The sequence below is a fragment of the Rousettus aegyptiacus genome, unplaced genomic scaffold (genome assembly GCF_014176215.1).
Source record: "Rousettus aegyptiacus isolate mRouAeg1 unplaced genomic scaffold, mRouAeg1.p scaffold_m13_p_1, whole genome shotgun sequence".
Lineage (NCBI taxonomy): Eukaryota > Metazoa > Chordata > Mammalia > Chiroptera > Pteropodidae > Rousettus > Rousettus aegyptiacus.
Genome location: NW_023416284.1, coordinates 47,959,953 through 47,984,053, shown reverse-complemented (window position 1 = coordinate 47,984,053; position 24,101 = coordinate 47,959,953). Strand labels below are relative to the sequence as shown.

Below are 24,101 nucleotides of genomic sequence, written 5' to 3'. Positions count from 1 at the left end.
AAGGGCCCAGGAATACAAGTTAATTCCATATTATATAGGAATATCACAATGAAATGAAATTGATAATTAGATTTATTTTTTAAAAAATAGTAAATACAATCTTAAATCAGTAAAATTTCACAGTAGACTTTTCAACCATTTGATTTTTGGCTTATGATAATTAAGTGTAAACCACTGCTTTGAGAGCTATTTTCAACAATATGCAAAAATCACACTTAATTTAAAAATATTCATTTAATAATTTAAATTCTTCAGAAAACATCAAAAATGAATTACTATTATATTGTAAACATGATCAATATAAATCTTAAGGACACAATTCCAAAAAGCAACACAAACCTCACCTTCTTCAGAGGCAAATGTACACCAAAATTAATAAAAAGATATTAACAGAATTGACCTGTCAATGACAACTGTTTTCAACAGGGAGGATCCCTGGAAGGTTACAATTATGAAAGGTAATGAGGTGCCTTAAATTTTTCACTTGAAAATTCTGCAAAGGTTCATTAATGGTCCATTCAATTATTCAGAAGATTTGATCTCTCAGGAAACAATTTCTAGTAGCAGTGTTGGAATGCTAAGTTCAACTTGCATTTGGAGGGTGCTGTAATAAGAATGCACAAGAAAAATAGGTTATTAAACCTGCAGGCAAACTTCTCCTCCAAGGGCTCTTTTCTGAATACTATCATCTTTTAACTTTGTTACTAGTGATCCTGGGTTGCCTGTACATTTGGATACCCTGTCTATTGTAGGAAGAGAAGAGAAAATCTTTAAAAGTTAACAGTCAGGCCACTCTTTATAAATAGAGTCACAGCCCCAAGATTAAGCACGCACACACATGCACACACAGTGATGAACACTAAAATAACAAAACTTACTGCCGCCTTCAAAGCTTGATCTAGATCTTCCAATAGGTCTTCTTTATCCTCCAAGCCCACAGAGAGTCGAATCAGTGTGTCACTAATTCCAAGGACATCTCTGTGGCTCTTAGGTAGTGATGCATGGGTCATGATTGCCCTGGAAGAGAGTGAGTAAATTTTTTATCACTATATTGTATCAGTAGAGGTATATGGTTGTCTCATAAATTGCAATTATCTTCCATTTTTTTCTATTCTAAATATCAAATTCTTCATACATCCAGAATTTTTCACAAACAAAAATATTTGTGAAAATTACCTTTTCTAGTCATTATTTTAAGTGAAAACCAAGGTCTTTTATCATTTTTATACTATCAGTAAGGCATACTCAGTTTAGACACTGGAAGCACCAGGCAAGCAAGAGAGAAAGACATGGTCTTCAGAGTATGGCCGTTAATATCTTGCTTGAATGAAGCCCTGGCCAGAAACCATACACCCCATGACCAACCAGTTGGCCTTACGAGAAGCCTTTTGGACCAAAAGCCAGCCAGAATTAATTCCCTCTGGATCAATGAATCAATCCAGAGCTGAACTTTCTAAGGCAGATCCAGGAAAGGCAACCCAGGATCACTAGTAGCAGGCACTGTGTATTAGAAATTCTAGCACAAAACCCACGTGCAAGGTAAAGCACTTACTATGTACTATAGTAAGAATTGGGAAACCAAGAAGAATGAGATATTTTCTTTACTCTAGATAACAAAGCTAAAGACTGTGACAATTCCCCAAACAGAATAGTCAAGAGGAAATGCCAAACCAGTATGGATAGTACAGACTGCCAGATTTCAGAGGAGAAAAAAATCTCTGTGGGGGAGGCATCACAGAGGAGAGGCTTATAATATTACTGAGCCCTCATATGTACATTACCACCACACTCATCATTTCCCCGAACACTACCACAACAGTAGCCCCAGCTACTTTCTCCCATCTTACTTAAGACCCATGGAAAGAAAATCTCCGTCATGGTCTGGGTAAATGGGTATCATCACTGTAATCACTTTCAAGGCTCTTAATTCCTTAAAAGAGAGTACACACATAGATATAATAACTTAGGCCTCTGAGGCCAATAGAGTTGGGTACAAATCTCAGCCTCTCCACATACTGGCTGTGTGGTCTGGTTATACTTATCTATCTTCAGAGTCAATTTCCTTATCTAAAATAATAATAGCTATCACTTCTGTATGCTTACCATGAGGCAGGTACTCTACAACTGTGTACATTAATTCATTTTTCATGGATAAAAATTAGATATAACACCTATCACAAACGTTTGTCAGTTATTAATGGAAGGAACATAATGGAAGATACCTGTAAAGTACTTATAGGTACCTAGAATGTATTAGATGCCTAACGAAAAGTAGTAATTTATAATAGTGGTTAACATCTTGGGGGTACTTAGTATGACTCAAGGCATTAGCTTAGGAATCTCCGCCCCCCCAACATTCTCACAACAACCCTAAAAGCTTGGCACAGTGTTATCTGCATTTTACAACTGAAGAAACTGAGGTTGAGAGAGGATAAGTAACTTTTCAAGGTCACAGAATTAATACATGTTTTCAGGCTGGAAGACCAACCCAGTGCACATTGGCTCTGCTTCCTCCTTTCCTTTTTGCAATGCTGCACTAGTTGCAGCTGAGTTGGGAGACACAGGAGGGTGATAGAAAAGACAAGCCCTGACCTAAATTCACTGGTCTACTGGCATCAGGGTTATGGTCTAGCTGGAACGTCTGAGGGCTAAGCAACTTTAAACCAAATCTCTAAACAAATCAGGACAGGTCTATTTTTAAAAGAGCTTTAAAGTAATACACATTACTATGAAAAATAAGCCAATTTCATATGCCGAGTGTGCCCTCTTGTGCATCCAGACTCACTAGCAGGCATTTCCTTGAAAGACTAACAAAAACCTATTTTAATTATTTGAATCATTATTTGGGTACCACACTTTTTTTTTAACTTTCTGAAATTGCCTGACTCTCCTTAGAAACTGTAAACTACTATGAGAGCACAGTAAACGTGATAAATTTTGGTAATCCCTATCATCCCTCAGTACAATGCTTCTAGAATATTATTCCGCAAATGTTTATAAAAATTAAAACACAATATACCATGTACATTTAGTACAATTGAAAATTATTAAGTAATGATGTTGATTGACCCCTGCGATAATTACAATATATGGTCATAGTCACACACAATGAAGTCAAGATATAGTTCAGGAATGCTTGGTTGGACAGGTAATCAATAAATGATCAAAATTATTTTAATTATTAAGTCTACTTTATGGATGAAAAAAATTGAAGCTCAAAAGTTAGATAATTGGTGGAACAGGTCTCAAGTCCAGATCCAGGCTGCTTTTACCTGCCTTCATTGTACGGTCTAGAGAGTGAAGGTGCTAATATATTCCCTCATGACATTTGAGTCATCAGCAAAGCTTTCTGAATCTTTGCTTATCTGTAAAATAACTTGTTGGATTGCCTAATCTTAGGCTCTTTCATATTCTCATATCTTCTGGACTTTTGGTAAAATTAAACGTACTGATTGGATCGGGCACCGAAGGTCCAGGAATAACACCTGAGGTTGAACAGAAAATAAACGTATTTGATGAGATCTAGTTGGGCCTTCCTCTGACAATCAAGCTGTGGAGTTGTTTCACAGGAAGCCGTAAAATCAGCTCTTTAAGTACAAAGTCTCAACCTCCCATCCTGGGCAGAGTGAGATAGTACAAGTAACCCTGGGCCAAAGGCCAGAAAGCCTACTACCATACAATTACTGCTGGAATCTCCTTCTGGCAGAACAGGGTAGAGTGAGGATAAGCAGCCCACATTAGATTTTATCACTGTCTCCATTCTATTGAGTTAGAGTCCTTTCTGATTAGATAGTGCCATGCTGTTCTTATCATTAAATATCTTGACTTATTCCTGATTTTTAGCATACTCCTTTTCCAAATGATCATTAAAGCTGACATCAAAGTTAAAATACTGAGAAAAACAAAAATATACTTACGGAAGCTCAGCAAGACTCTCGTATCCCCCCAAGCTCTCAGCCAGTGTAAATAACTAAAGTAAATAAGACAATAATTTAGATGTTCCATTAAAAATACAAAAACCTAAAAATAAGTGTTTTTAATAAAATGGCCCTGGGATAAAGGATGGGAAATGGTGGTGATTATGAATAAATTGTACATTAGGCAAAAAAGTAGAAGAAAAAAATGAAAATAAAATCCATAACAATGATTTCATTAATGAGACATATATTATGTATAAATTTTTAAAACATTAAAAGTTGACAAAGGTGAATTATGCATACCTCCTATACATTCCTAATTTGGCCCTATATTTAAATAATACTTAACATGAGCTCTAAAATGTCAGAAGTATTATATTTGAGACCTAGCTCTGTGGTTACCCTTTAAATAAAAATCCTTAAATGCCTTTACACTAGTTTGTTAATATGCATCACTTATTAAATTAAAACATCTATTCAACTCCCTCCTGGAACAGAAGGAAAAAAGAACTGTTTTTTTATTTAGTGTTATAGTATCATAAAATTTTATAAATACCTTTTTAAAATTACTCTCACAACTATATTAAATTAAATACAAACTAATATCTTTCTGATTTTGGAGGTGGACCCATTTTAGATGTAGGGTCTTATTCTTTAGACCTGCAGTATTTAAAACTTAGTCTACTGCATGAGTTGAATGTAGGTCCAGTGCAGAAGTTACAGACCTCTTTCTCTCTCTCTGAGAACCTCTGAGAGCGTCTTACCCCTGTGAAATTTAGACAAAGGCCTCTCTTCCCTCATCCCAGGCAGATGCCTCCTGGGAGGCACAGAGTTAGGAAAGACAGACCTAGGATGGATTTCAAAGAAGCCTTTGTGTATTGCACTAACTGCACACTACTTTGAAGTTTCACATAATATTTCATTTGGAAAGGGGGCTTACTTTTAAATAAATTTGAAAACCAAGGCACTAGAACATTCTGTCTCTCTCAAATTGACGGCACAGTATCTGTAGAGTTAAGTAAATAAACATATTTAGACACTTGCTACAGCACCAAGATCATTTTCCAACCCAATTCATTTCATAATAAGGGGGTTTGTGGGTGTGACCTGCACGTACCAAAAACATTAATCTGAGTCAGGTGGAAGTGAGAGATTAATAAACTGCGGTAAGAAGGTCTTACCTCTACAATTTAAAAGCCTATTTGCAAGTTTACCTTCAGGTTCTTGAGGAAAGTCTCAGCATGCTGCAGAGTACCCTTTATATAAAAGGTGACCATCCCTGGGCAACCTGTGCACTGACGCTTTGCCAGCTCATGCTGAGGATGAGAGGGCAGCCCTGCAATTACGAGTTACAATAAAAGTCTTATTTAGAGTCAAATATGTAATTGCACAACAACAATAAAAATTCACTTTTTGCTTAAGTAAACTGCAAATAAGCCTAATGAGCTTTACACCATGGTCACAACTGGCTACTTGTTCTGGCCTCAGTCTCTTATCTGTCTAGCTTCATCATGATCTATCTTTTCTACCATCTCCATGCTCTAGCCATATGAACTTTCTTAAGGCCAGCAGTTACCACACTCGTTTCATCTCAGAACATTTGCAGCTGCTGTCCCTTTAACCTGGGACATTCTCCTCACTGACTGTCTTTCCCTTTTAATTATGTCCTTCTGTAATTTCTTGCTTAATATATGTCTTATTCACCAGACTAGTTCCATGAGGAGAAATCTGTTTCTTTTGTTGATAATTAGATTCTAATTCCTAGTACAAAGCTAGGTGCATAGTTGGAAATTAATAAACATTTGTTAATTGAATCTGAAATGCCTTATCCTTTTAACAAATGCTACCCATCCTTATACACCAGTCAACAGTTCTTTACGTAAGGTACATATACGGCATTTAATCTCATATATATTCCTACCATGGTTTATACAAGTCCCTTGCGGGTAGGGATTTGACTTAATTTTCCTGTATGCCCAAGAATACATGGCTAGATACCTCAAAAGAGTTTTAAAATAACTACTTACTTAAAACCACCACAATTTAAAATACTGATAAAATAAATTCAAAGAGTAACATGTAAGTCTGCTCACTCCACAGGAGCATTTCTAGATGTTGTAATTCAAAAAGGAAGAGAGCCTGGGGAGATTTGGGTGCATAAGTATCAAGGCTCAAATTGATATGTATCAAGTCCCAACATAAATCAAATAAAAGTTATGCCTAATGCAGAATAGCAGACTGGCAAGATTATGTGTAAATCAAGTGGAAAGTACAATGTTGCAATCTTGGAATTGGTATACACAAACCTTTGTGCTAAAGACCATTAACAGGAATATTTAATAAGTGAAACTAATTTCCTAACATCCAAGTATTCACTAGACTGTAATTAACACAAGACCAGACCCATGTCGATCTTCCATACCAGCAGACCCACCACACAGCAGCATTCAGTAACAAATGAACAACATAAAAATATATGAAAGCACTTAACTCACAAGTAAATGCTTACATAAACAGGATGCTTAGGATAACCCTTTAAATTCCCAAGAATATGTGCTTGGAAATCAGATTAACATACCAGGATAAATAACCTCTGTTACCAGAGGATTTGACTCCAGAAACTGAGCAACTGCCATTCCATTTTCAAAATGCTTCTGCATTCGGATTTGTAGAGTCTTCAGACCTCTAATGCAGAGGAAACAGTCAAAAGGAGATGGAACTGCTCCAAGAGCTGCAAAGGAACATAGTATGAAGGTGGGGAGGACCCAGAAAATTATCTGACCCCTCTTTTTCATCATAGTGTTTCTGAAAAGTTAGTTACAAAGCTCAATGTTTGAATTTTATGGGGGATAAATAAGTTAGAAGTATGAGAATGAAGCATAAGATATGCTTAGAGAAAAAGGCTTTAAAATGAGAGGAAAAAGAATATCCTGAAAACTACGTACAAACACAATGAAATTTTTCAAATAAATAGTCCTTTCTATGATCTTTATGAAATGACATAGTGTACATAGTTTAACCTTGTTACTTCTTTGAAAACTTATTATAACATATAGAGAAAAAAACTAGTTCAGTTCCTATTATTACTTAATATTCTACCAGCATTTTATTTAGCTTTTGTCGAAAGCAGCCTATGACTTCATATGCCTCCAGGATAGGGACCTCACTCCTACTTTTTATAAATGAAAGAAGTTTATCGAGCAATAAATTTTGGTTTCCCTTCTCAGTGCCCTCTTTTGGTATCTTGGTACTTATTTCCTTGAAGGGCATTTTTATTCCTAATTATGTTTATATCTTATGTGTCTACAAAACTGCAATGTTATATGAAGTCTCTTCAAATAACTCCTAGCCGTACTTGAGATAACTAAACAATCTAAACAGGAAATGGTGTTTAGACATCTGTTGAAAAAAATGTAAATTTATACCTTTAGTGCTATTTAAAATTAACCACCATTCCAGATATAAAAAGTATAGTATAAGAAAGCCATATCAAATGTTTTTTATTTTAAAAAAAAATTCATTAAGTCTTAAAATTAAAAATTCACTTGGACTTTACCAAATTATGATCAAAATTAACATGGATTTGAAGAAAATAACAAAACTCGTCCTGTGTGTCATGTTGTAAAGCCCTGTTATGCTATAACTATATTTTTATAACTCAATTTTTTTACTTTCCTCTGAAAATCAGAATTTTTACCTCTATTTCTCATTTCTTTGTAAATTCATAGAATGCTATCGCTTAACAACATTTAGTGGAAATACAAATGTTAAATGTAGTCAGTCTGAGGGCATAATCCAGACTTTTTAATACTTACAATTTTGTAAGAAACGGAGCCTATTATTGAGGGTCTCAGAATTAACAGACACTAAGCCCATTACAACATCACTGTGTCCTAAAACAAAACCAAAAACCTTTAAGTTAAAAACAATACATGTTTATTCTTCATTTTATAATTTCTAATATGTGACTTTCACTTGAAAAGACTCTCCAGGAAAAGTCCTATAAAATTAACTTAAATAAACTTTATTCAACTTGATAGTAGCAAAAGCTATACCTAAAATAATAAAATAAAAATCCTAAAAAAAAAAAAGCTTATTTTTAAGCTATAGCCAAGATACAAAGTATAACCTTTAACAGTACATTTTAATCCTCTGCTCATAAATAAATCACGAGCATAGTTTTATCTGCTATAAATTAAATCCTATATTTAAAGTATATTTTTTTACTTTCTACATGAGTCACAGAGAAAACCTGAGTAGTAGAAGGAAAGGAATCAAAATGTCGTGCCCTGTACTATTTTCATCTATCAATGGAAGAGTTTAAAGTATAAACTCTGCATATCTTACCATTCATATATTTTGTTGCTGAATACATACAAATATCAGCTCCCAGAGCAAGAGGCCGCTGAAAAGAACAAACGGTTTTTATTTTAAATAAGAAGTCACTTGAAAATATGAGTCATTATTTGCCTGTTTGCTATTGTAAATATCATTCCTATTCTAACTTTTCAAAGACACATGCTTCTTAAAATTTTCCAAGATTTCTGGTTATTAACTTTCCCTTTCCTCCTTCCCACCAAATAAAAATACAAAGTATTAGACCCAGTATTCAATCCAAAGGCACTTTTTTTTTTTTTCCAGAAATAACAGATAAACTCAGGTCAACAGGTCTCCTGAACGTGTTTCTTTAGAGCAGTTGCTGACTGGCTCCTATATGTACTATCTACAGATAGTACAGAGATGCTGGCATTTTGTGACTTAGTAAGCACATAAAATAACTGACATCAACATTTGGCAATTGTCACGTCAAGGAAGATAAAACTAATATGCTTAGATTTTTAATCATTAACCTGACAATATACAGTGTTCTTATTCACTTGGTTTGCCATGACCTTGACTCTTAATTACTCTTCAATTATACTAGTTTTGCCAAGTTTAAATCACTTATAAAGAAATTCAACTAGATTATTTTTCTTCACCTGACTGTCCTGCAAATTAATCCTTTAGTCTTTAAAATGTCTTTGATATAACTAACTTATTCACTAAACATTATCAACATCTTTCCATTTACATATTCTTTAAAATAAAGTGTGTGTGTGTGTGTGTGTGTATGTGTAACCTCATTAGTTGTTTAGTCTTTAGATGGTATTAGTGTAGAAGCTATGGGACTTTTCCACTTAGACTGTTTCAAAAATAGAATGTTGTAAGTAAGATAGTGCTCAAAGATTGCTCTACATATGTGTCTGTTCATCTCTAAAGTGTTGTGGTCAAACCACATGATGTCTAAGGTCTTTTCTAGGACTAACATTCTGTAATTCTGTAAATTTGTTAAAAAGAAAAACCAGTAACTAACATCTGTTGATCTCGTTATGTGCCAAGAACCATGTTAAATATTTTATATAACCCAGTAAAACACTGTGCATGATATTCCACCTAATTCAATAAAATCAGCACCTGTATGATTTTAATTGTACAGATGAGGAAAAGGGACTACAGAAAATAAAATAGATTACTCAGATTAAAAAATCTGGTAGAGCCAGAGCTCACACTACCTAAATGCAGAGGCTCTACTCTGAAACTTTGTGCTGATATGTCTGTCTATTTTGCCTTTTGTGAGACTCACAGAAGATCCAGACAATGAAAGGCAGGCAAGAAAAAGAACCTATCGTTTTCTTAAGGATCAAACAATGAGAGGACCTTTTCAGATTTGCTTTGTGGAAACAATCCATGTGTTTGCCTAGGAACAATATGATTCTGATTAAACTGGATTGAATCCAGATTGAAATGAAGCAATTATCATCCTGGCATGAGCAATGTAATGTGGGCTTCAGAAAGGTAGAAAAACTGGACCTATTTTAGTGACGGTAATAGGAGAAAGAGAGCAAGGCTGATGAGTAACCTGGGCAGGCCCAGGCTAAAACAATTCACACCATCTCTTTGGGAATGTACAGGATTCATTGTGACTCAGTAAGATCAATCCTATGCTGTATAACTGGCCTACTGTAAGTGGTATATGGGTTAAGGAGTTAGGATAAAGAATCTAAGAGTGAAGATCATCTGGGACAAATAAATAATGCCAGAAGATTTTCATTTAGAAACGAACTGCTTTACTAGTTTTTCTGCTACAGGAAGACACAAGCAGCAGCTAAAGATACATTCAGCCCTCCATATCCACAATTCCATATCCATGGGTTCAACCAACCACAATGAAAATATTTGTGTTTGTATTATGTAATTAGGCCTAAGATGGTACTGAACATGTATAGAATTGTTTGTCATTATTCCCTTAATACAGTATATTTATGTAGTATTTATATTGTATTGGGTTTTAGGTATTATAAGTGATCTAGAGAGGACTTAAAATATATAGGAAGATGCATACAGGTTAAATGCAAAGATTATGCCATTTTCTATAAGGGATTTGAGCAACTATGGATTTTGTTATCAACAGGGTGTCTTGGAATCAATCCTCTTGGATACTAAAGGACGACCGTATATCATAAGTCAAAGGTAAATGGCTCATGAAACTATTTGAAGGCTAGTTAGCCAGGAAGTGTGTTTCACAAAAGAAAAATAAAACATGGTAAGGTCTTCTGAATAAAATGAAGGAAGGTGAAGAAAAGGCTTATTCATATTGCCCAGGGAGTCAACCAGCCTACATGAAGGCAGAAGCCTGGCCCAACTTCAGGGACCCAGAAGGGTGGAAATGTAAACAACTGAGCTTATAAACACCAGGCTAATTGAAGAGCTGAAGAAAATGGACTTGGGTTTCAGTAACTCTGAATAATAAAGGTGAACTACAGGAGGTGTAATGAGAATGACCACAAGGTACAAGGAGGAAGGAAAGAACAGGGAGAAGGTAACTCCTAATAAGAAAAGGAAACAGAGTTAGGTTACTCAGAGGAAAGCGAGGGAGAAAAGCAAGAAAAAGTCAGCTGACTAGTTAATAATAGAGATCTTAAGATCTAACAAAAAGAGCAAACCAGAACAAAAAGGAAGAAGAATATGGAAAAAGGTAGGAGAAAAAAAAGGAAAGGAATGAGGGACAAATGGGAAGGTTTAGGTAGAGGGAGAGATGTTATGTAGATGGTAGGTTAAAAAATAGATAGTTTAAAAGGAGCACTATAAATAGCTATAGCTATAATGTGAAACATGAAGTAGAAATTCATAACGTAAATAAGGTAGAGCTATAGAGGGCTAGGCATAATCTATGGGTCTGAGGGAAGAAAAACTAGAAAGAAGAGAAATGAATAAATAATATGTGTGACACTCATTCAGATGTCATTGAGTATAGCTTTTCTTTCCTTTTAATTGGAAGGTTGGTCTATATACATATGTGTGTATACATATATATAAGCTTAAGTAAATGATGTGTGACTAATTTGAACCAGCACATAAATATTCAAGCCCCTACTATGTGCAAAGCACTGACAGATACAATCACAAAATAAGGTCACATCTTCAGAGTTTACATATCCTAAGAAAATCTAAAAACTTGGATTAAGACAACATTTAAAACACAAAAAGTCCCATACAAGATGTCAACCTAAGGAAAAGAACTTGTTTACATTAAAATTATTTTCAAACTCATAAAATCTAATCACAATTATTGATTAGACCAAGAATTATAATTATGCCTTTTCTAATATTAGTTATTATTTTTTCAACCCAATTATAGGTGTCTGTGTAGTCTATTAAGCATTCTTGAAATATATATATTTTCATTTACCTGGAAATATGCTGACATAAAAGTGTTATCCACTACCAAAATAATGTCTCCATGTTTATGGACAGTATGTGCACAAGCTTCAATGTCAATCATCTTCAAGATAGGGTTTGTGGGGGTTTCAATCCAAACGAGCTAAAACAATTCAGTAAATGACAATAGTTTATAAAAATACACTGCAAAAACATACATCCCATATATTGTAACCATCAGTAACTCTACAGTAGAAGAGCATGGATAATTAAGTTAAAAGGTTTGCGTCTGAATCCTAGCCCTCCAAAATTTCTGAGCAGTCATAGCTAAGTAACTTATTCTCTCCATTCCTCAAATTCTTTATCTATATAATGGCATTCATAATATTTACCTGAGAGAGTTAATTGTTGTAAGGATCAGATGAGATATATACATATAAGCAGAGAAGTATGAAAGTTAACTATCATAATTACTTTTTATAAAAAAGAGGATGTATTCTGAAAACAATTCAGTATCTGGGAATTTCTATTCTGAAAGATAACAGATTGTCTAAGGTTGCATCCTAGAATTTTCATTAAAGAGAACTCTCTCTATAATGCCAAAAATATCCTTAACATTAACTTAAATAATGCCACATGCACTAAAAACTTTAAAGTAAGGACTTGAAGAAGTGCATCGGTTTTAGAGTGAAGAAGAGAACTGACACACAACAGAAAACCTGGCTACAGCTCACTCAGATATAATATCATATTTATTTGTATATTCCAAAACTTAGCAGGCACATAGTGGATGCTTGATTGTTATTGAAAAGGTCAAAAAAAAAGAGGAGAGAATGCTATTTGTTAAACAAGGTCCCATGGTATGGAATGACATTATCTACTGCTTTCTTTTTAAATGGGTTAATAGTTCTTTTTTTATGACCTATATAAATAGGCAAGAGATCTGGTTTCATACTCTTCCTACTCTAGAATTTTACTGTAGAAAAGAAAAAGTAGTTAAAATAATGCATATTCCACCAGAATGGAATTATTTTCAAAAATCTATAAAAATGATTCCTGGGTAAAAATTTTTACTCTCATTATAAAAAAAATAATAATAATAAAAGTAAAAAAAGTAAATAAATATCAAGTAGATTTTATATGCAAAAAAATCTTCAAATGATGAGGCAGATATTTCGGGGATGGGGAGAATGTATTAATTTTAGTAAGTAAAGAGCCACTATATAAAGTTCTGTTGATAAGAATTAACATAATCATAATTTGCTTTCCTCCCTTAGAAAGACTCAGATGAGCTATTTTAATAAGTATCTTTTCTCCCAAGCAAGTTCCTTTGAATATAAACCTTAATTATTCAAAGTTCACCCTGGTGTTAATATTCAAAGTAATTATTTGTGTGAGAAATAATTTTCATTTCTTTAGCAGTCACTGCAACATAATCCTGAATACAATTCAAACCTTTTAACCATTAGCAAAAAATCAGAAAGGACTGACTTATAAAAGACACTGGTCTTCCTTTTATCTATTCAGAATTTAAATGAGGTCTCAAGAAATAATATTGCATATGCCATTTACTCAGACACAAAACACCTTGTGGCATACAAGCTTTTCAGGATGGAAGCTAAAGATTGTCTGTGACCCTCCCATTCTCTACTTCTATTAGTTTGCTAAATAAAGTGTTCCTTAGAATCCTTAAAAAGCCACTGTGCCTAGGGTTTAAGGGACTTGGTAAGCTTCCTTTTCTGTAACTCTGATTTCTATGATGACTAGCTTAGAAATGCAGTTAAGAATTGTGTGCTTTTGCTAACAAATTGTTTTAACAGTTACCATGAACTGGGTACAGTACTAAGCATTTCATACACTTTATATCATTTAATTTATACAGCCACCCTTCTATAAAGCAAGTACAAATTGTCCCCATTTTGCAGATGAAGAAATTGAGACTTTGGTTAAAGAATTTGCCTATAATTATATACCAACTATGATAAAGAATTAGAATTTGAATACCACTCCAGAATTCATGTACCTAATCATTATGCTACAATACCTAGGAGACACCAGACCTATCATACTCCTATTACTGCTTTCCAATGGCTTCCAATAAAATTTACTATTCAGATTTTAAATTATGTTCCCTAGTAAACAGAAATAATGAAAACAAAACATGACGGGGTGGGGGTGGGGGGGAAACAGTTACCTTGGTTTCTGGTGTAATGGCTGCCTCTAGTAGTTTAGTTTTGGAACAATCAACAAAAGAAATATTTAATCCAAATTCAGTTGCCACCTGCCTGAAATACCTGTTCGTACCTGAGGCAGAGGAGAATCAGATAAAGTGGAAAGAATATTTCATTAAGAAATGTTCATTCCTTATAGGTATGAACACATATAAGGAAGTGTCAATCATCAATAAAAATACAACTAAAACCAATTCTACTTCGGTTAAATAGTTTGGCTATCATGTATAGTGAAGAATATAAGGCTTGGATTTTAAACTAAAAGTTAAAGAGTCAGATAAAACGCATATGGTATCCACATCAAGTGGCATGAAGTAGAGAATGTTTCTCAAAACACACAATCTCTACTCTTCAAACATTAAGTGATATCTTCCTGAAACAATGTCTTTTTAAACATTGTGGTTCTAAAGGCTTTAATAAAAAAATTAGACAATGTAAATCATACTACTAGAGTTTCATAGTAAAAGAAAATAAATCATTCAATTAAGGATAATTTCGTTTATAAACATTGTTCTGGATTTGATTTTTACATATGCAGATTTAAAGAAAAAAATTGTCACTGCTGTTACTGATAGTCAACAACAACAATGACAACAAGGGGACACATACTCTATGTTCAAAAATATTACGGACTTTTGATGTTATGTAGACTAATGCTAGGTATTATAAGTTTGAAAAATAATATAAATAATTGTTAAAAATTAACAGAAATTTTCAAGCTTTTGTGCTATATTGTCAATGAGGTTTTAATAATACTTTATAAAAGTAACTAAAGTTTTGAGATTTTATTATTTCAATTCAACAAACTATCATAAGGACCTAAGATAAAATATATAGCACTTTGCAAATTTCTGAGAGGGAGTCCCTTCCTTCAAATAATTTAGACTTGACTTTTTGTTCAAAAAAGAGATAGATAAAAAGGATAATAATATCCTAGAAGTCACACTTTAATTATTTGGAAGCATTTGTAATATATAGTATATTTACAAAATTTGCTGTTGTTTTGAACTCAAAAATTAGTCTTGCTTAAAAGTAAGGGCAATCTGTCTTCTTTACCCTTCTACCTGCCACTTTAAATAACTAGCATTTAAACTCTGGAATTAAAGTTCTTAAATTTAGATACATGGACAGGGCTTTGAGCAGTGAGACCTCTTGACCCTAAAATTTAAATGATAAATATTGGTGTTGTCTCAAGTACATTTTTCAGGAAAGGGGTCTATGGTGTTCAACAGATTTTCAAAAACTTCCCTAAAATCAAAAGGAAATTTAAATTCATACAGAAGGCTAAACTTCAAAAGTGGAGGAGAGTAAAGGGATAGGTAGAGTTAAGCTCTTTGAGGGTGTTAGAGCTCATCTTCACTGCAGGTAAAAATTTTAAATTACACTAGTAAACACTGTCTTCTCTAGAGTAGAATATGTCAAAGTTGTTCAAGTCCTACATTCTCATGTATAAATGAGGTTAATAATTCTATATTCTCAGCAGCTTCAATAAAATTATTACTAAACAGTCTCTCTTATAAGCAGTTCCAGAGCATGGACCCAAGTATTTATGCTTCTTCTTTACCAAGCCTGAGGCAGCATAGAGATGTCTATTACACCTTTGGAAGATAATAAATAATCAATAATCTTGGCAACATTGTTAACATAATTCAGAACTCACTTTATTATCTTTAAATATCAGCTGATGCAACACAAATGTGACAGGACACCTACCTCCATACACATCATCCATACAAATAATTTGGTCTCCTGCTTTTAAGAGATGGGTAATAGTCAGAGTGGCAGCTAAACCTGAAGCAAAGGCCAAACCTTAAAAAAAAAAGAAAAAGAGTTAGAGTAAGCCCTACAGGTTAAAAATACCTGCAGTTTTTACTTGTATTACTTTATGTCCCTCTCTCTGCTGATAGGACAGTCATCACTGCTGAGTAACCAGAAGTCCCCTGATGTTATTACGAAATCCCTCTTTCCATTTCAAAGATAAAATATCTTTAAAATAAAAAATATATAATTCTGCTTTGGTTATAACGTTTCTCTGAAACTCTTTGAGGAAATAATTCTTTATAAAATTCTAGGATAAAAGGCCACTGCCAATTAAATTACAGTTGAAAAATATAAAACTCTAAAGAAATTTAAAATTTGAGGAACGGAGCTAAGATATGATTCATTAACTATATGGTTATGCAACTGAGCAAATAACTTAACAAAATTCAGAATGAGACCTGAGATGTATCTGATAAAATTAATAAATTTAATTAAAAAAATTTTTTTAATGTGGAATCTCTTTTAAACAAATGTGCTCTTATGTTGAACAAACATAATAAAAAATGAATAATAATAAAAACAAGTACCTGGTATTGTGCACATTAAACACTGAAAAAGAAAATGTCCTGACAAAATATCACCTTGATGATAAAAACCACCCATGACTGGCAGAAGGGATAATCCAATTAACTTGAAAAATAAAAATTATTATGAAATTGTTTCAGAAAAGTTTAGGTCAGGATAACAGTTCTCTACTAAGCAGATCTGTGGTCCAACAATAAATTCATATAGAAAAGGCTAAACTTTAAAACCTAGTTAAAAACAATGTTTTCTGGAGTCCATTTGAAAAGTGTCTGACATACAAACTCTCAGTCTTTATACCTCCTGCAGGAAATAATGTTCTCCATACAGTATTAAATGTCAGCAGTTTGATGTTTAATCTCATCCAAAACAAAACCAACCCTTCCCCACCAAATCCCAAACAAACCCAACATTCACTTTAACATTTCTAGTTCCTACACTCTTGCTGTGAGAAAAACTCATGACTCTTATTTTCTATTCGCTATCCTGTCCTCATTCAGTATTACTTGTATAAAAAAAATACAAGATAATTTAGCAGCAATCCATCTTCTTCATAAAAACAAAACAAAGACACAAGATTCAAGGAATTAATCGCTAACCTCTGAGAGCACATTATCAATGACACCTGCCTATTGCAAGTGTCTCTTGCTGCTATTTTCAGGCACAAATTATCAGATGAACGAATCAGAGAATATATCATAGGTAGTATTATAAAACTTAGTTAATTATTATCTATTTATACTGATAGCTTCAGATAAAGAGTGCATTTACATGAGTAACAAATGGCAAATTCTGCCATTTTGCCTCTATTCATATTTATTTTTACCTAATAATCATACATATGCAGAGTCTACCAGCTGTGGCACCTTGGGCAAATAATTCAATGTTTTAGTAAAATAAGAGTTTCGAACTTGGTATTGGAACTTATTTCATTCCAAGCCTACATTCTGTGCCTCTATAATTTTCTCTGTATATATAAGAATAGATTCTAGACTTCACAAACTTTGAACTGTAAATCACTTACTATACTTAGCTCCATCCAGTGCTGCCACAGCTTTTTCCAAGCAATTCCTGGTGGGGTTTCCAGAACGGCTGTATTCAAAACCCTGAAGAAAAGAAGTCAGAGTTCATCCCAAGAGATTTAAGTTTATTATCAGAGTCCTAACATAGAAAACACCACAACTATTGGTTCATCCTACAATAATGATTTTTTATTTATTATGACATGTCTTGTCATTAGAAGCATAACAGTGCTGTGACTGTAGTGGTGTGGAGAGAATCCGAAGTCAACCAAACTGGATTAGAATTCTGTATCTGCCATTTATGAGTTACATGTCAACGGTTAAGTTGTTTAACATTTCCCGGAGTCAATCTCAATTTCTGTAAATTGGAATAAAACAGACTAAATTGTTGTGAGGAAAAAAATAGATTGTGTATAATAAACTATCTCCATGATGTTTGGTACATGCTAACTAATAGATAAATGGTTGTTTTTATTATTAGCATTATTATTATGTTAGACTTAGCTTTACTTATTAAGCTGGGGACATCAGGAAAAGGAAATAACCTGAGCAAACAGAGTAAACCTAATTCTAACCTGTATTTCATTTCCAAAGAAGTGATTCAAGTTCTGTTTAGCATCTGACAGGAAGCTATAAACAGGTGCTACAAATGCTCAAGGATCAGATCTTAACCCTATAAAAGTGACAAAAAATAGAGAGTAATTCCTGGCGGAGTAGCTCCATAGAATACTTTTAAAAATTTTGCATTATGTTCCTTTTATGCATATGGCACAATGCTATCTGTATTCATCTAGTCATTTTATTTAATCCTCATGATCTGCTTTGAGGAAAGTGAAGCCAAATATTACAGGGAGCATCAGTGTCAGAATTTTCTCTCTTTGCCCCCTATAGCACATAACAAAACACAATCACTTTACACCTTTATTTCTGATTCTAAAGCTCCCAGTATTAGTAATACATATTTTTATGTTTTGTTGCTTTGTTCATTTCCTTATTTTTGACAAATTGAATGGATATATTTTATAGGGCTCCAGATATTCTTTACCCTCTCCATCACCTACCTGATGTGACCTGCAGCTATAATCACCAGATAGAAAAAAAAGTTTGGATTCATGTGGCTATTGCCACTGCCACAGAAAAGTACCCCTGTTTCTATAAATATTCACTGAAGAGATTTAACTTCAGCAAATCAGTAGGAAAAGAAGCATATTTCAGAGGCAAATTCCACCCTCTCACCCATTCAATAACTTTCCAAATGAAACTAGAGAATTAGATGTATCTCATTCAGCTTCTCAAATTCTCTTTAGTGCTCTAATTTTTTAATGGTATTAAAAGGAGTTTGTGGAATTTACTATCCCTGCTGGTTCTCTGAAAATATTTAATTATTAATGTCATAGCTAAATGGTTAACATCTGCACTAAGTGCTAAAGCTTGGGTGGCTACACATTCATAAAACTCTACCCTAAGAACAAACCATGTGCTTGGAAAACAAATTGTGTACACATATCAATTCCAAAAAATAGTAGCTAGAAGTATCCTAAACCAGTGGTAGAAATGCTCTTAGAAATCTACCTCACAAAACAAGGGGTTGGTTAAGTCTAAAAGAATTTTCCTCAACTTAATATAACATAACACACTAAAGAGGATTTTGAAGTATAATCAAGGTTTTGGCCTACAAAGTTCATTTAACTAATTTTTTCTCATCCTCAGCAACTTTTAAATACTTTAAGATCAATCACGTACGCTGCCAAAAGAGAAAAAGCTATATGATTAACCAAGAGGGCTCTTTAATAAGCCTTCCATATCCTTTATTAATGATTCTGTGTCATTCCTTTTCTACAGAAACTGCATAATACCTGTCCCGCTCTCTTACCTGGTTGTTGTGAAGGTAAATGAAAAAAAAAAAAATTAAAAAAATGTAAATGTGAACAGCATGAAATACCAAACTACTGAGCAATTATAGTGTACCATACAATTTAACATACATACTAACAACTATATGGTAGTTAATTATTAACTCCATTTACACAGGATCAATGTGAGGCTTGAATAGATTAAGTAACTTTGTTCAAGGTTACTCAGTTTGAAAGAGGTGGTGTTAAGAATTTAAACCTAGGTTCTCTGACTACATGATTTGTGCTCCTAAACACTAAGGCACACTGCTTAAATGATGCAATGGGTTAGATTATTGTAGCGTTATTGGAATATAGTACCCTAATGCCTAATAGTGGGGTTCTAGAGCAGGACTAGAATTCCAGCTTCACCTCTTATTAGCTCTGTGGACTTTGGCTGGTTACTTATTCCTAATTCTCAGTTTTTTCATGAGAAAAATGAGAACCTAATTCAGACTAGGGTTGTCAGGATTATCTGAGACAATACATGTAATACACATGATATAACACATATAGGTATATATTCAGCACATAGTAAGTCCTCAATACCTGTTAATAATTGAATATAACTAGGTGAGTTATAAAATTCTTAATTCTTTTAGCTGACTTATTATAGCTTTATAATTGTTGCTGCTGAAGGAAGTTATTGACCTTCAGTTTTGAACTGCATATTTGCCAAAATCACATGAATTTCAGTCCAAATCTAGATAAGTTGGACAAACTGTTCCTTCTAGTTCTGCTCATCAAAAGAAATATGATCACTGGACCATCCAATACAATAGTTTACTGCAGGGAGGTGTAGTAAACATCCTTTCCGGCTGCCTCTCTGATGTATATGCCACCCTATAAATTACTTGGGTGCCCTTTTTAACTTGTAAACCATCTCTCTTTACCCGCCCATCCCTGGACCGCCCCAGACAGACCCAGCTTACCGAGTGCTGGCCAGGAGCCCCTTGCTTGAACGTGGTGGACAGTGAGATGGGGGGCACTACTGCCCGGGAGGTCCATTGTTCTGGTTCCTGGCCCACATGGATGGCCTGCGTAGCGAAATGTTGGAAGGTAGGCAGGAAACCGCGTGGGGAAACGTCTTTTTCCTGCATACTAAATTGGGAAAGGAGGAAAGAGCGAGGAAGATGAAAGTAAGAAACCAGTGCGTGGAGGCTTGAAAGAGACACAGAATAACCAGGCGAAAGGGAGCTACAGGAAAGCCGGGTGGCCAGCAGGGAGCACGCAAATGCCGGACTCCGCGCTTTGGTGGCTGAGACTTTATTTGCAGCCTGAGAGGGTTGAGTTCACTGAGGGGCGGGGCCAGCACGACCCAATGAGCGAAAACCGCGACGCGGCCCCCACTCCTCATTGGCTGACAGCGGAGGCGATGCCCCGAGTGTCGGCGGGACAGCCCTTCCCAGAGCTGATTTTGGAGTGAAGCCGGGGTGGGTGTTGCCATGTGGTATCGGTCTCTGCCGGGGAAATTCCTAAGTCAGGCCCTGGTTTAGCTGCCATCTAATAATTCCTGTGAGCCACCCGGGCGTCTGTGTGACCTCGGGCCGGAGGTTCGCGGGAGTCGTGGGGAAATGCTGGCTTGGTGTTGAAACGGAGTAACCTGTAAATAGGCCACACAAATAACCTCCTCTCAATTTCAGCCTGCACCTCTAACCCTACCTCTCCACCACCCTTTTTCCTGAGGGAGGTGCTGACAAACGGTCCTTTACAAACTCCTTACAAAAACTGGCCGAGCTGACTAATTTGCAACTTGGATTCTCATTAACCGAGGGCAGGCTGCCTTTTAATATACACTGAATTCCGTGATGACCCGGTAATTGTGGTGGTTGAAACAGGAGCGAGGGTTATGTTTTTCTTAATAGCAAACTACTGTAATGAGGATCTCTAAGCAGAACTCTGGCAGTCTCCTAAGAGTTATTCAAACTTGAAGTTTATTCAAGCATCATTTTCTTCTTTTGAAGTACTCATTGAAAGACTCCCTGATGAAAAAGATAGGATAGGGTGGCTTTGAAAAGCTTACTGGAGCCTCAAATCCTTACACAAAAGGACCTCATTGTCACACAATTGACTGCAGCGTTCCTGTAGGAAAAAGGGAACAGTCCCCTGTTGCTATTTACCACTCACCTGTATCCAGAATCTTACTCTTACAAGGATCACTCCTTAAAACAAAAAACAAAAATCTCCTTGTTCCCTAAACAATACAGACTTGACCTATTTATTGTTGTGACTATTCTTCTACGACTATTAGGGATATTTCTGTCCCTGTAAAGTCTTAGCTAAAGATCCGAAACTTTATTAAACCCATTAAGAAAGAGGGGAATACAAAATAAACAGTTCTTAAAATTTTACCAGAAGGACTGAAGTAATTTGCCTTTCAAATTAGCTGCAGGGACACATAGCCCTTAAGCATTAGAGAAGTGGTGCCTCCAGGTCTGTAAAGCTTTTAGAGGCCAACCAATACGTTTATGCCTGGGGGGCGGGGGGGGGGGGGGCGGAATGGATGAACTCCTGCCAGAGCCAGAGGGCTAAAGTCGAACAGCACCTGAAAGAGGGGGGTGAAGCCTAAGGAAAAAAAAGAAGACAGAAAGCACTTCGGGAGGGCATACAGTCTCACTGCTGCAGTCCCGTCTTTATTTAGCTCAGCCTTTATACAAGTTTTTGGATACAATAGCCAAGCACAACGTGTATCATTCGGATGCTAACATTCACACAAGATCATATAACATCCTTGTTATCTGAGTTGTGAAACATCCCCTTATCTTAAAAGGATTTCTTTAGGAGGCAAACCTTCCCTCCAGGGTCAGTGATGATTAAATTAACCATTTACTTCCTTTAACCATTGATAACACAGTCTCAGAAGCTACTTTATGGCTCCCAAAATATGTGACACCTTTAGTGCCTTGTAATGGCTTCCGACAAACTCCAAAACACTAATAGATATTAATATATATTTAACTGATATTTTTCTGTTAAAAGTATTACATTTTGTCAACTGCAACTCATTTCAAGAGATATATAACTATATATGAATATGTTTATATGATATGTTTAGGAATCAGGAGGATCTGAAACAGTCCTAATTAGTTTACCTCCTAATATTAGTGGACAAACTCCAGGTTTTACCTCAAAAGAAAAAAATGTTTCCTTTTCCTTAAACTATTGCCAATGAAATTATGAGAAGGGAATTTGGGGCACAGAAGACTTTACAACACAAGTTCTTAATTTGTGGGTTTTACTGATCACACTACCACAGTGGGCCAAAGCCCTCTTGACATCACTTATGTCATCTAATTTCACTTCCCTGTGAAGACAAATTTAAAAAAAAAAACAAAAAACAAAAAGAAACTGAATCTGGTTTTGCTATGACATAATTAAAAGTACTGACCATAAAACAGAAGTTAACTAGGTATTCCATCACCAAAAAGGATTTACATGGGAAAAAGAAAAGATTGCAATCCTGTACGCGTAGTCTTGGCAAGCGATCCGGAGAGGTTTCGCCTGGGTGTGAGAGCTCCTCCCTGTGGACCCTCTCAATTTCTGTCTAGGTTTAGGTCTCCGTCAAAATTTTTGACAAAAGTGATATATTTTTAGAATAAAAGTCTAAATAGAATTATTAAATTTAAAATCAAGAGAGACACTGGGGAGTGAGTTTCTAGAACAACTGCTTTGTTTTAGTGATGGGATGCAAAAAAGATAAGACATGCTCATTCTAACATATACAGTGAGTCTTTAATCTGAAAATAGAACAGAGTAACCCAGAAAATCATTAGGATGCATTCCACAATGATGTAAAAGGAGCCAAATATGATTGGAAAATGTAATGAAGTACTGACTTGGGCATTTTTGAGTAATGGTTAAGCAACTGAGTTTTAGAGCCAGAATGTTTTAATTTGAAGCTAAATATGCTATCACTGTGACCTTGAGGAGTCAATTTACTGAACCTCTATAAGTCTCATTTCCTCTTCTGTAAAGTGAGAGAAATAATTATACCTGACAGTTCTCAAAAATAGGTTCTCAGAAGCTCATGGCAGTCCAGGGGATGGATATGGAGCAAGTAGACTTAGTAAATACCACTTAGGTCAGAAGGCTACTTTTTAATATTTTTGATATTCAGTATATTTGCAGAGGTATACAAACTATACATAGGTTGTGTGGTCCAGTGGAGAAAGTGGGTGTTATCTTTTTTGCACAGTTCATAAACCACCACAGAGATAAGATATAAGAGTGATAAATGACTTGAACTAAGATGTGCAGAGAAGTCTTGTTCAACTGGTAATTCAGCATTCGAAAATCTCTTGACTTGCTTTCTGACAATATTATATCATAGAGAAACATGGAGTAAATCTTCATGTTTCAGGACTGTCTGTCTGGCTCACTGCAGAGCCATTAACCTCCCTGGTAGCCAGTGGCACACCTCCACATATTTTCAAATGTGGAGAGACCACTCCCGGTTGAAAGCTATGACTAGAGGAACTAAGGGACTGCTTGAATTTAATCTTACCAACAAGAAGACTGGATCAGTAACGGACACATATGGAGAACTTTGGGAGATATGACCTATTATCTTGAAGATTGTGGTATCTAGGAAAAAGAAAGTCAGACATGTGAGACATACTTAGGAGACCAAGCCTCTCCAAAACTGTGTCCCTAGGAATGTCTGTACAAAACAAAATTATGTGGCCAAAAATTTTGGGGAAACATCACATAGTTAACCAGCCATCTTTAGATTCATAATGCTTATTATTAGCATAATAAAAATTTGGAAAAGTCTTAAATGTTTCAAAAGAGAAGACTCTTTTTCTCCATACACCTATTAATATGCCTTCTTCTTATGGCCCCTCTCCCATTTCTACTATTATAGTTTTCTCTCAATAGCAATTTAAAAAAAGGCTTCTAGGGGCAGCTTTTTAAATATTTAAGAAAAAGTGTAAAACAATTCTAGTGTAGGAGAAGATAGGTCAAGAAAATGGTAAAGAGTAATTCCAATGCTTCCAT

The 24,101-nt window shown here is 35.0% G+C and overlaps 1 protein-coding gene across 1 annotated transcript; it reads right to left on the bottom strand.

The window, feature by feature from the left end:
* Window positions 1-215: 215 nt before the first annotated feature.
* CTH (cystathionine gamma-lyase) lies at window positions 216-20,357 on the bottom strand. The gene is made up of 12 exons (XM_016148933.2): window positions 20,036-20,357; window positions 17,214-17,295; window positions 15,560-15,655; window positions 13,810-13,919; window positions 11,647-11,778; window positions 8,265-8,322; window positions 7,733-7,810; window positions 6,496-6,648; window positions 5,132-5,253; window positions 3,918-3,970; window positions 879-1,017; window positions 216-604 (listed from the first exon to the last, which is right to left on the bottom strand). The coding sequence occupies exons 1-12, from the start codon at window positions 20,201-20,203 to the stop codon at window positions 584-586; spliced, it is 1,212 nt and encodes a 403-aa protein (XP_016004419.1). The 5' UTR covers window positions 20,204-20,357; the 3' UTR covers window positions 216-583.
* Window positions 20,358-24,101: the final 3,744 nt, after the last annotated feature.